We start from the raw sequence: 13,439 nt of genomic DNA on the forward strand, positions 1-13,439 counted from the left end.
ACCTAAAATGGGAGGCACTAGAAAGGCATGAAGTGACTGGCTTACAAGTTTTCAAGAGAGTTTAGTTTCAGAGTATGTGGGGGAAGGTAGAGTCCTCACTGAATAGTTTTCATCTTGTCTAGATGGGTCTGGTGAAAAGAGATGGGGATAAGATTCTTATGATTCAATAGTGAGTAATTGTTATCATGACTAATTACAACTGTCACAATTGTAGGTAGAAGTTTTGTAGCAAAAATGGGAGAGTAGTCAATCTTACATTCCAGGAACAGAGGACCCTAGGACCATCAAGGGAGAAAAACACAAGTGGAATGCGGGACCCTATCCAGAGAAGCAACGACACCAGAAATGGAGACAGAGATGAGGACATGGAGAAAGGGAGCAGCTGAGGACTCTAGATTCATGGAAAGAGAGGAACTGAGAGCTGGTGGCCAGGAGGCAGGTTTGAAGAATGTGCCCTTTAGTGGTTTAAATTAGTATATATGACTGAGTGTTTAAAAAAATAAAGTGCTAAAATGAATAGAGAGAAAATACTGTTAATTGATGGTACATGGAGGGGATTATAATTATTGTAATGAAACAAAGCGTATGATTTGTTAAATGTAAAACTGATTATCTGCCCTGTAAACTTTCACTCAAACCACAATAAAAACTTAAAAAAACAAAAGTATTATGGACTGCAAAAAGAACAAACAAATCTGTTTCATATGTGCAGCCAAAATGCTCCTTAGAAGTCAGGATGGCCAGACTTCCTCTTTCATGCTTCAGACATATTATTAGGAGGGACTAGTCCCTGGAGAAGGACATCATGTTAGGGAAAGTGGAGGGTTAGTGAAAAAGATGAAGAACTCCAATATGATGGAGTGGCACAATGGCAGTAACAGTGGGCTCAATGTAGCAATGATTTAGAGATTGGTGCCAGACTGGGCAGTGTTTTGTTCTGTTGTGTACAAGGTCGTTTTGAGTCAGTACCAACTTGATGGCACAACAACCAACATCTTTCTGGTATTTTCTGCTTTTAGCCAAGATCCATCTGATTTCAGTAATGATATCCTTAGATCTATGTCCTATTCTGATTGGAACCTGTTTGGAATTTCTGTACTGCTAAAGTTGTTTTTGAATTAATTTCAGTTAAGTTTGCCTTCATGTGATATTAATGGTCTTTTTGGATAATTTCTGCATTCTGTTTTGTCAATTTTCTTTGGTAGCTAAAGCAAATGGAATAAAGATGAAGTAAAAGAGCTGGACAGAAAATTTTAAAGGGGAGCTTGGTGGTGGTGGTAGTTTGTGCCGTGGAGTCAGTTCCTACTCATAGCGACCTTGTACAGGGTTTCCAAGGCTATAAATCTTTATGGGAGCAGAAAGCCTCACCTTTTCCCACGGAACAGCTGGTAGTTTCAAACAGCTGACCTTGCGGTTCACAGCCCGATTCATAACCACTACACTAAAGAAGCCACACACAAAAAGTATTATAATGAAATGTGCAAAGATCTGGAGTTATAGAACCAAAAGGGAAGAACACATTCAACACTTCTCTAGCTGAAAGAACTGAAGAAAAAATTCAAGCTTTGACTTGAACTATTGAAGGAACTTCTTCATATGCATGTTAAAGTTGGACAGTAAATAAGGAAGACCAGTTCTTCTATGGGAGACCATAGAAGAATTCATGCTTTTAAGTTATGTTTTTGGAGGAGAATATTAAAAGTGCCACAGGCTGCCTATAGAACCAACAGATCTGTGTTGGTAGAAGGGCAGCCAGAGTGCTCCTTGGAGGCCAAGATGGCCAAACTTCGTCTCTCATACATCAGACGTATTGTCAGGAGGGACCAGTTGCTGGAGAATGATCTCACATTTGGTAAGGTGGCGGGTCAGAGAAAAAGAGGAAGAACCCCAACGACATGGATTAGCCAACTGGCAGTATCAGTGGGCTCAAGCGTGGCAACAGTAGTGAGGTTGGCCCAGGATAGTGTAGTGTTTGTTCTGTTGTGCATAAAGTCACTATGAGTCAGCATTGACTTGATGGCACCTAACAACAACAACATGGGCAAATTATTGAATGATGCAAGAAGCATGAAAAGAAGATGGAAGGAATGCACAAGTAATGGTACCAAAAAGAACTAATTGACATTCAACAATTTCAGGAAGTAACGTATGATGAAGAAATGATGGTATTGAAGGAAGAATTTCATGCTACACTGAAGGCACTGGTAAAAAACAAGTCTATGCCAAGAAATTTGAACAACCAATTGGAAGAGATTCATATTTGTGCCCATTCCAAAGAAAGGTGACCCTACAGAATGCAGAAATTGTCATTGTTGTTGTTGTTAAGTGCTGTCAAGTTGGTTCCAACCCATAACTACCCTTATAGGGTTTCTGAGGTTGGTGAGCTTGAACTACCAACCTTGCGATTCAAACTGACCTTGCAGTCCAGCTCATTAGCCCACAGTACCACACCAGGACTCCAAAAATTACCATACAGTATCATTAATATCAGAGTCCTGGTGTATCATTGTAGGATATGCACTGGATCGTAAGGTCCATTTGAGCTGAAAGGTCGGCAGTTCAAACTCACTAGCTGCTCCTTGGAAGTCTCATGCTGGCTTGCTATAAGTTGGAAATCACTGAATGACAATTTAACAGCAACAACATCATTACTATCCCAGACAAACATAATTTTGCTGAAGATAATTCCAAAACTGTTGCAGCTATGCATCAAGAGCGAGTTACCAGAAATTCAAGCTGGATTCAGAAAAGGACGTGTATTGAGGAATATCATTGCTGATGTCAGACGGATCTTGGTAGAAACCAGAGGACACCAGAAAACTGATAAGTTTGCCTTATTGATTATGCTAAGGCAATCAACTATATGGGTCATAAAAAAATTATGGATAATGTTTCAAAGAATGGGGATTCCAGAACAATTAATTGTGTTCATGGGGAACCTGTTCATAGACTGAGAAGACAGTCATTCGAGTAGAACGAGGGGATACTGCGCAGTTAAAATCAGAGAGTGTGTCAGGGATGTATCCTTTCACCATACTTACTCTATCTGTATGCTGAGCAAATAATCTGAGATGATGGACTGTATTAAGAAAATAGTGGCATCAGGATTGGAGGAAGAATTATTAACAACCTGCTACAATATGGAGATGACACAGCCTTGCTTGTGAAAGCAAAGAGGACGTGAAACACTTATTGATGAAGATCCAAGAATTCAACCTTCAGTATGCAATATAGCTCAATATAAAGAAGACAAAAATCTACATAACTGGATCAGTAAACAATATCATGATAAACAGAGAAAAGATTGAAGCTGCCAAGAATTTCATTTCACTTGGATCCACAATCAAAGCTTATGGAAGCAGCAGTCAAGAAATCAAATGATGTATTGTATTGGACAGATCTGCTTCAAAAGACCTCTTAAAAGTGTTAACAAGCAAGGTGGACTATTGGAATCCATCCAGCAGCTGCTTTCAAAAAGGTTATAGTGGAAAAAAATCTTATGGGCAATTCATCTCTGTCACCTGGAGTTGCTGTGGGTCAAAACTGCCTATGGGTCAAAACAACAGTCTTAATCCAGAGAAAAGTAGGCTAGTTTTCAGAAGATAAATTCAATGACATGCTAGGAAAGGTATTCAATTTTTCACACTGTTTTTTTTTTTTTAAGTGTTTCCTCCTTATCTTATGTGTGTAAATTTCATCAGGGTTAACTACTATATATAAATATCATGCATGATACTACCAAAAAACCCCAAAATAAAACAAGCAAACTCACTCCTGAAACAATTCTAAATATGCAGCCTGCCTTTTATTCTGGTTCTTCATTGCCTCTGTTCCCCTGCGATGTCTAGTGTATTATTCTATTTTTTTATTTTAATTAATAAAATGTTGATGACTATTTAGATACTATGATAAGCATAGAAAAGATTGAAGTTGTCAAAGACTTCAATTTGCTTGGATTCACAGTCAATACTCACGGAGGCAGCAGTCAAAAAACAAAGGATGTAGGGAATGACAGGGGACAACATGAAAGCCACAATTCTGGTGTATCTGCTGGAGCAGGAAAGGGCCTCAGTCCACTGGCCATCTTTCATTTGTTCCTCCAGATGCACCTTGTCCACCTGGACTGCTGCTCCAGGAGGCTGACCTGACCTTGCCTGGACAGTATTGCTGGGGCCCTGGATTCTGGTTTTGTGTAGGGGGACTGCCAGCTTTACTGCTGCTTACCCTAGGCTGCTGCACCATCCCTGTGGTTCCTATGGAAGAGAGCAGTCAAGCTCAGCCTGATGTTTTTCCTACAAACAAACCTGGTTCTTAAACTCCAGTATGGCTGACCAACTTTTTGTATGAGAGGAAAGTGTGGGCTCTCTGTCTTTCCCAGGTTGTTTTGATCCAAAACACACCCCATAAAAGCTGGTGGTCCAGAAGCACATGTCTCCTTTCTTGCCCTGACTGGGAATCAGCATTCCCAGGAGCTGTTCCTCAAGAGCAGGAACAATGTCTCACATCAGCAGCATGGCAGGGGTGTATGCAGACCACCTGCCCTGCACCAACTATGAGGAGCATCCTGCTGGCTGTAAGGGACCAGTGTCCACGAGTGAGGCTGACCTTACTCTGTCTCTCCTCTGTATGAATAAATCATTGTTCCACCCCACCCCCCAAAAAACCCCCTAAAACAAAGGCTGTATTACTTTAGACAAATCTGCTGCACAAGACCTCTTTAAGGTGTTCAAGAACAAAGATGTCAGTTTGGTAACTAAGTGCACCTGACCCAAGTCATGGTATTTTCAATAGTTTCAAATGCATGTGAAAGCTAGACAATGAATAAGGAAGACCCAGAAGAATCCATGTATTTGAATTGTGATTTTGGCAAAGAATATTGAAAGTACCATGGACTGCCAGAAGAATGAACAAATCTATTTGGGAAGAAGTACAGCCAGATTGCTCCTTAGGTGCAAGGATGGTGAAACTTTGCCTCTTGTATTTTGCACATGTTATCAACTATTCCCAGAGAAGGACATCTGGCTTGGTAAAATGGAGGGTCAGCATAAAATATGAAGCCCCCACCCCCACAAGGAGATGAATTGACAAAGTGACAGCAACAATGGATTCAAACAGCAATTGACCTGGCAGTATTTCTGTTGTGAATAGGGTTGCTATGAGTCAGAACCAACCCAATCACAACTAGTAACAACAAGAAGCATTTAATGAAACATTCACTCACTAAAAATGTTCAATTTCAGGGCAAGTGTGGAGAAACAGGCACTGACGCCTTAGCTACTTCATCCCCCTTGCTACCTAACTCTTCTCTCTGGGGTCCCTCACTTTCTGCACTAATTGATCACTTTGGGGCACTTCATTCAGAGTGGTTTCTGTAAACAAGTAATGACTACTTGCAGATTTGACATGTGGGATCAACTTATTATATAACCAGGGTGTTGTTGTTGTTTTGTGCCCCGGGTACTTACTATAAAAGTTGCATGCAATGGTAAAGTTAGTCTTTTGGACTGGCAGAAAGAACTTCTAGGTTTTGGTGCACCTTAATCCGGCACCCAGCTGAGAGATGTCAGAAATTGACTTAATTAATAGAACTCCTGGCTGTACTAGATATAAATTTCCCTGTGATCAATTATAGATAACTTAAAAACAGAATCTAGGATGATGTCTTCTCTTTGCCTCTGGGGGAATAATGAGGAATAAGGAAAAGGTTATCATTTAGGTGCTAAAAAACATTTCTGAAAGCAGTGGAACAAAGCAAAATAATATCTGGGTTGAAGCCAGAAGAGTAATAGGAAGCAAATGAAGGCAGGCACTGGCAGTTTTGCTGAATCTCAATTTGGTTCCCTGGTTCTGCTGTTGTGTTAAATTTCATTGTGTGATGGGTTGATTAACAATCTTGGCAAACTGAGAATACAGTTTTAGGTCTTGGCTACTTTGGCTGTGGTTTTGTCTAAATCCATGTGTCTAAAGCCCTAGCATAACTTCTCTTCTCAATGACTCAGTTCACTTGCCCCGTACTAGAACATTAAACGGATGATAAAGAACATAACAAGAATTTGCCTTCTAACCTGTCAGACTGAAAAATGTGTTAGAAAGTGAGTTGTGTTCCTTTGCTTTCAACTTCTTTGGATGCCAGGAAACTGGAAATTTCTATAAACTGAGATACAGTTCTGCACATGAGTGTCTAACTCAGAACCTAAGCTGGTGAAATTGGGTTGTTAATGATTTCACGATTCAAAATATTTTTCAAATTAAAAAGACATGTCAAAAAAAAAATAAAGGCATGTCAGTGGATAAAGATGACCTGAGGTATGAACATTTGATCTTCCCTCCTCTCTTTCCCCAAGTCTGAGTGACCAGGATTGACAATGGTTTTATCAAACTTCTGAAGTCTGGTAGCCATTGCTTCCCTGCATTTTGCAAATTTTGAGTACCTACTATGTACCAGATATTGGGAGAGAAAAATCACAAATAAATTTATGTAGAGCCATCTAAAGTATTATAGTGCATATTAACAGTCAGTATGGTATAGTTCAGACATCATGACCTTTGAAACCAGTGAGTTCTGATTTTGTGTTCTAGTTCTACTATATATTGGGGATGTGACTTTCTCCTTAGAAATGAATTTAAGCAGTTTTCTACTCTGTAAAATGTAGCAGTGCTAATAAACATCTGAGATCATATATGAATGGCATCATGCACTTAACGCACTTTGTACATAAGCTTTCAGTGTGCATTTGAGATATGTTCCCATTATTGTTGGAGTCCTGGTACGGCACTGTAGGATAAGAACTAGTGAATCAAACCTACCAGCTGCTCCTTGAAAACCCTATAGAGGTCACTATGAGTCAGAACTGACTCTACAGCACTTAACAACAACACCATTATTACTATAATTGATTAGCAAATGACCATTTAAATTTACTTTCACATATACATTTTTTCTATAATTTAAATCTTAGTACGGCTGCTAACTGCAAGATCAGCAGTTGGAATCTACCAGATGCTCCTTGGGAGAAAGATGAAGATTTCTGCTCCCCTAAAGATCTAGACAGGGTTGCTATGAGTCAGGACCAACTTGATGGCACTCAATAACAACAAAGATTTACAACCTTGGAAATCCTATATGGTGTTGCTATGAGTCTGTAATGACTCGATAGCACACAACCACCATCACCACAGTTATTCTTATAAAACAGATAAGGAAACTAAGACCTAGAAAAGTTAAAGATCTTCCCAAGTTTGTACACGTAATAAGTGGTTGAGTCGGGATTTAAACAGAGGCCTCTTGATTTCATATTCAACATCTAGACTCTAAATCATTGCCAAGGTTCTCCAATTGAGTTAATTAATCCAAATGTTATTGTTAAGTGCCATCAAGTCAATTCTCATTCATCATGACCCTGAATAGGGTTTTTGAGGAATGGCTGGTGGGTTTGAACCACTGACCTTGTGGTTAGCAGTCCAATGCTTAGTCTACAGTGCCACACTAGAACTTCAATTAATCCAAATAAAAATCATTTAATAAATTTACTGATTAGGACAAATTTACCATAATTATTATTTTAAATAATTTCAATAACCTTTCTCAACTCTGATGAATTAACTCCTCTTATGCCATTTAATACCTTTCTCTTCAATGCTATTATTTTTCTCTTATTTCTTTGTTCTCCCAGTGGAGAGTATGAACAGGCACTATAGGAAAGAGATTGTGTAGTAGAAAAATGGAAGGGAATTATAGCTAGATGGACTGTATTCATTATCATTTACATGCTATTTGACATAATACAGACTACTTAGTCATTTCCTCAGTTATAACAAAACTAAAAACCAACCCCCCTACTGTGACCCTATAGGACAGAGGAGAACTGGTCCATCTTTATGGAAGCTGACTGCCTCATTTTTCTTCCACAGAGAGGCTAGTGAGTGTGAACAACCAAGCTTTCAGTTACCACCTCAATACTTACCCCTCTTTGCCACCAGGCCTCCATCAATTATAACATGAGGATGTTTTTGTTTTATCTAACTACCTCCTAGTGTCATTGTGAGGTTCAATGATCAAACGTAAAAAAAGACTGTAATATACATGTTGTTGTGAAGTGCTGTTGAGTCGATTCCAACCCATAGTGACCCTGTATAGGGTTTCCAAGGAGCAGCTGGTGAACTTAAACCACCGACCTTGAAGTTCAAACAAACTTGCAGTCTGACGCATTAACCCACGGTGCCACACCAGGACTCCTTAAGATATATATATATATATAAGTTTTTATTGTGACTTGAGTTATAGTTTACATGGGAGAACATTGGTTTTACACTCACATTCATCCTAACGTATTGTAAGATTTTTTATCACAGCTGATTCTTGTAATATTTAAAGATGATGTGGTTAAAGGAAATGAATTGAGTTTTCTTCTTCCACTATTGATGGGATTTTGACACTATACCACTGCTTACTATTTAATGTTATTCAGGTTTATAACATATGCAAAGGTTACTACCAAGAAGAACCATGGAGGAGTTTGCAACAACAACAAAATATAGAAACCCGTAGAGTCTTCATGGGCTTGGTTGAAGCCATTTGGTGCTGACTGAATCATATGATGGCAAGACCTCAATTCAGGCAACAGACATATGGTGCTCTATCTTAAACACCCACAGACAAAAGACAGGTAAGGTAAGCATATGAGAGAAACATGGTAGAAGAGGCTAGACAGTGGTGAAAACAGAACTGAAATTAGTGCCTTGAATGAACACAGGCTTCCTGATTCTTCTTCTTCTTCTTTTTTTTTTTTTTTTACCATGAATTATGTGGACTTATATATGGGAGAACATCAGTTTTACATTCATCCTATTGCATTTTGTTTCATTGCAATGATTACAATCCCCTCCATGCATCATCAAATAACCAAAGGGTACACCCCACAGGCCTGCCACCTGCCCCTGGCTGTTAGCACACAGCCCCTCTCCCTCCCTGAGTCCCGTGTCCCCAGCCACTCCATCTGTCCACGTCATCATCTCTGTCTCCATGCCTGGCATCACTGCCTCTTTGGGTAGGATCACACTCTCCACTGTTTGAACTTGATGCTTCCAGGGACCTCCGTTCCTGGGCTACAAAATCAATCACTCCCCTCCTTTTGTCATAAAACATCTACCTCTACATTTCTGACCCTCACAGTCAGTCCTGATGGCAACTATCTGATGCTTCTTAATAAGACACTGGTGGTTGTGTGCCACTGAGTCGGTTCCAAATCATGGCAATCCTATATAGGGTTTTCAAGGCTGTAGGATCATCACTAGACTGTGAACCACAAGCTCGGCAATTCAAACCCACCAGCTGGTTCTCGGAAACCCTATACAGGGTTTGTCCTAATCAGTAGATATATTAAATGATTTTTATTTGGATTAGACACACAAAATAATACAACCAATAATCTACATAGCAATGGAAAGATAAGATGCCATTGCTGTTGTTGTTAAGTGCCATCAAACTGGTTTTGACTTATAGTGAACCTGTATAGGGTTCTTGAAAAGTAGTTGATGGGTTCGAACTGCAGACCTTGTGGTTCAAAGTCCAGTGCTGATTCTACAGAGCCACTCCAGGAGTTCAAGATACCATTGTTATTGGTAAGTACCTTCAATTCGTTTCCGACTCATAGCAACCCTGTATGGGGTTTCCAAGGAGCAGCTGGTGAGCTTGAACCACCGACCTTGTGGTTCAAACTGACTTTGCACATTAATCCACAGTGCCACATAGGACTTAGTTTAAGATGCTATTATAGGCTAATATTTATTAAGAAAAATTGTTTCTTAATGTAACCTGAGTAGTGGAGGGGAAAACAGACACTAGAAAGGCCTAAACATTTCTTTAAGTCAATGGCTATCAAGAAAACAAAGTGTTGCTATTTAAATAGCAGAGGAGTAACTGAAGAAAAGTCATAGAAACAATCAAGGTGGAAATTGCTAATGACAAGTATTGTTGTTAAATGTCATTGAGTAGGTTCTGACTCATAGAGACCTTGTATAAGGTTTCTGAGGAGCAGCTGACGAGTTTGAACCTCCAGCCTTGTGATTCAAACTGACCTTGCGGCCCAGTGTGTATCCTACAGCATCACACCAGTCCTCCAAATGACAAATACAGAAATAGACTTTTGTCTCACTGCCTGATTTTTTTCTTCAACATTTACTCAAGTGGGGTGAATTTGTTGTATATTTTTGGGCTTCCTTTTTGGTGTTTTGTTTGCAATTCATATTGAAAATAAGATCTAAATTCCTGGGCTTTCTTCATTTACTTGAGAACATCTGCCTTGTTATCACTCATTTTTATTCAGAGGCATGAGTAAAAGCTAATCTTAAAAGGTTCTTCACACATAAGAACCAACATCTGAAATGCATCTTTCTCTGCCCACTCAACTGAATGTGAAACAAACTGTCATACACAGAAGAGAGTTTACATGTTAAAAATGATTTAATAAAAGCAGAGTTAGCTCCTGTCAATTGAGAAATTAAAAAGGCTCAAGAGAGTGCATGGTGGAGAGAGGATTTCTGAAGATTCATTTGGAGTAAGTGGTTGTATGAGTACAAAACCATTCCCTCTCCACAAAAAGGAACATGACCGCACACCTCAAGAGGCAGGAGATGTCAACAGAGCTATTAATGGCTTTTATAATGCACTAGACCTCCAGGTCAGTTGAACAGCAAGGTCTGTTGTTCAAACCCACCAGCCGCTCCTAGGAAACCCTAGACAGGTTGTTATGAGTAGGATCCAACTTAATGACAACTTAACAACAACATAATGTCTATTAAGCATTGGGTTGCTAACTATAAGATCTGCAGTTTACCACTAGCTACTCTGAGGTGGTGGGAATCCCTACAGAGCAGTCCTACTTTACTCTAGTTGGAATCCACTCAATGGCAGAGAGGGTTTTGGGGGTGGGGGTGGAGGTGGTGGTATGCTGTGGTGTCCGATCCGACTCATAGTGACCCTGAATAGGCTGTAAATCCTTATGAGAGCAGAAATCCTCATCTTTCTCCCATGGAACCGCTAGTAGTTTCAAACTGCTGACCTTGAGGCTGGCAGTCCGACTCGTAACCACTACGCTACCAGAGTTATTGGGGGTAGGAGATACTAAATTTGGATTGGAAGGGTGCAGAATGAACCAGATCTGACTGCCATGTAGAAATTCTAGGAAATGAGAAAAGGGTAGACAACTGTTAGGGTGGTGAAGCCAGGAAAGTCTTGGATGCTACAGTGGTATTAAGGCAAAAGAGCAAAGAGGCTCTTTTATATAATATAATAGATCACCAAAGAGACCAAGAGGCCAAGCAGCATGATGCTGAAAGAGGACACTAGATCCCCAGAGGCTAAAGGTGATGTAAACTCACTCCAGAGGAGATGCATCAGCCCCAACTGGGGACATGTAGATCTATGGGATCGCTGAAGAACCCACACATTTCCCATGAGAAAAGAGTGAACTCTTTAACTACCTGCCAGGTTCCAAGCTAACTTGGGACAATAAGAGCTTTCTTGTACCTGTCTTTTCCCCTTTCTGTAGCCCAAATGGGAGGGACCTATATATAGTCAATACTAACATGGTTATGAATCGGGCTGCGAACCTCAAGGTCAGCTGTTCAAAACTACCAGCTGTTCCATGGGAGAAAGATGAGGTTTTCTGCTCCCGTAAAGATTTACAGCCTTGGGAGCCCTGTACAGAGTTGCTATGAGTCAGACCGACTCCATGGCACATAACAACAACAACATACTGGCAGAGTCCTGGTGTGGCACTGGGCTAATGTGTCAGACTGCAAAATCATTTGAACTTCAAGGTTGGTGGTTCAAGCTCACCAGCTGCTCCTTGGAAACCCTATACAGGGTCGCTATGGGTCGGAATTGACTCGACGACACTGAACAACAACATAATGGCAGAGAAAAGTAAGGAAGCGCTAGATAGTTTTTCCTCAAGCACAAGGACTCATATAAAACATCCTTAGCTGGCGCAAGAAAACTAAATGGAAAGTGAAGTTCTGAGATTTTAGTATTCATGGGACTGGGATTTTAAATGAGTAAATTTAGATTCTGTTTTTAATGGAAAATAGTTGTAATACTTTTATTACTATAGAAGTCATGAGTCTACTTGAGTTTTCTTTCAGTGGCAGGGGGAAATAAGTTTGAAAGGATGGTGGTGATGGTGGTGGTTATGTGCTGTGGAGTCAGTGCCAACTCATAGTGACTTTGTACAGGGTTTCCCAGGCTATAAATCCTTACGGGAGCAGAAAGCCTCATCTTTCTCCTGCAGAACAGCTGGTAGTTTCGAACTGCTGACCTTGAGGTTTGCAGCCCAATTCATAACCAGTGCTCCTTAGTTTGAAAGGATAGGAGGAAACAAAAATAAAGTAGAATTAAGGTCATCCAGGAGTCATGCTTGTTCAAAATATTCCATTAAATATATTAATTATCCAGCTTTTATCCTTAAATCCCACTCCAGGTGGTATGAGATCTCCCTCAATGGCAGGTGTTGAAGAGGAAATGGAAACAACCAATGACAGTGTAGGTGGGGATTTCATCTTAGTGGGCTTCTCTGGGTGGCCTCAGTTGGAGCTGATCCTCCCCGTCTTTGTCCTGACATTCTACACCACAACAATTGTCTATCATCCTACTGTCTATCCTGGACCCTCTACTACACACACCCATGTACTTCTTCCTCAGAAACCTTTCTGTGCTCGACCTCTGCTTTACTACCAGCATTGTTCCCTAGATGCTGGTGAACATGTGGGGAAGCCACAAGAAGATCAACTATACTGGCTGCGTGGACCAGTATTGGTTGGCCTTGGCAGTTGGCTCCACTGAGTGTGTGCTCCTTGCAGTAATGGCAGTAGACAGCTATGTTGCAGTGTACTGGCCTCTGTGCTATGCCTCATTCATGCACCCCAGGCTGTGTCACCTCCTTACAGCAGCTTCCTGGTCCTCAGACTTTGCCAACTCCTTTCTACAGTCCTCAATGGCCATGGTGGCGCCTAAATGTGGAAATCAATGTGTAGAGCATTTCTTCTGTGAGGTGCTGATCATTGTTAAATTTTCTTGCGTGGATACTGGGCCAACAGAGTCCAAAAAGTTTATCGCCAGACTAATCATTCTAGGGATGCCAGTCTCCATCATCCTGATGTCTTATGTGTGCATTGGCAGAGCAGAAGTGAAAACGCGTTCCTCAGAGGGAAGAAAAAAGGCCTTTGGGACTTGTGCCTCCCACCTGATGGTGGTTTCAATCTTTTATGGGACAATTTTGTTTTTGTATCTGCAGCCAAGGGACAACTACTCCCAGGACCAGAGCAAAGCACTTGCAGTGCTCTACATGATTCTTGCACCTACCCTCAACCCCCTGATCTATATGAGGAACAAGGATGTGAAGAAAGTAGTCAGGAATGTGATGGAGAAGGAGCAGGTATAG

The 13,439-nt window shown here is 40.6% G+C and overlaps 1 protein-coding gene across 1 annotated transcript in view; it reads left to right on the forward strand.

Moving 5' to 3' along the window:
* Positions 1-13,439, forward strand: part of LOC102841833 (Krueppel-related zinc finger protein 1-like) — a 65,937-nt gene extending 52,498 nt beyond the window's left edge. The window contains exons 6-7 of the mRNA XM_006877262.1: positions 10,602-10,679; positions 12,750-13,439. Coding sequence (XP_006877324.1) covers positions 10,602-10,679; positions 12,750-13,439 — 768 coding nt within the window. The remainder of the gene's footprint in view (positions 1-10,601; positions 10,680-12,749) is intronic.

Source organism: Chrysochloris asiatica, unplaced genomic scaffold (genome assembly GCF_000296735.1).
Source record: "Chrysochloris asiatica unplaced genomic scaffold, ChrAsi1.0 scaffold00450, whole genome shotgun sequence".
NCBI lineage: Eukaryota > Metazoa > Chordata > Mammalia > Afrosoricida > Chrysochloridae > Chrysochloris > Chrysochloris asiatica.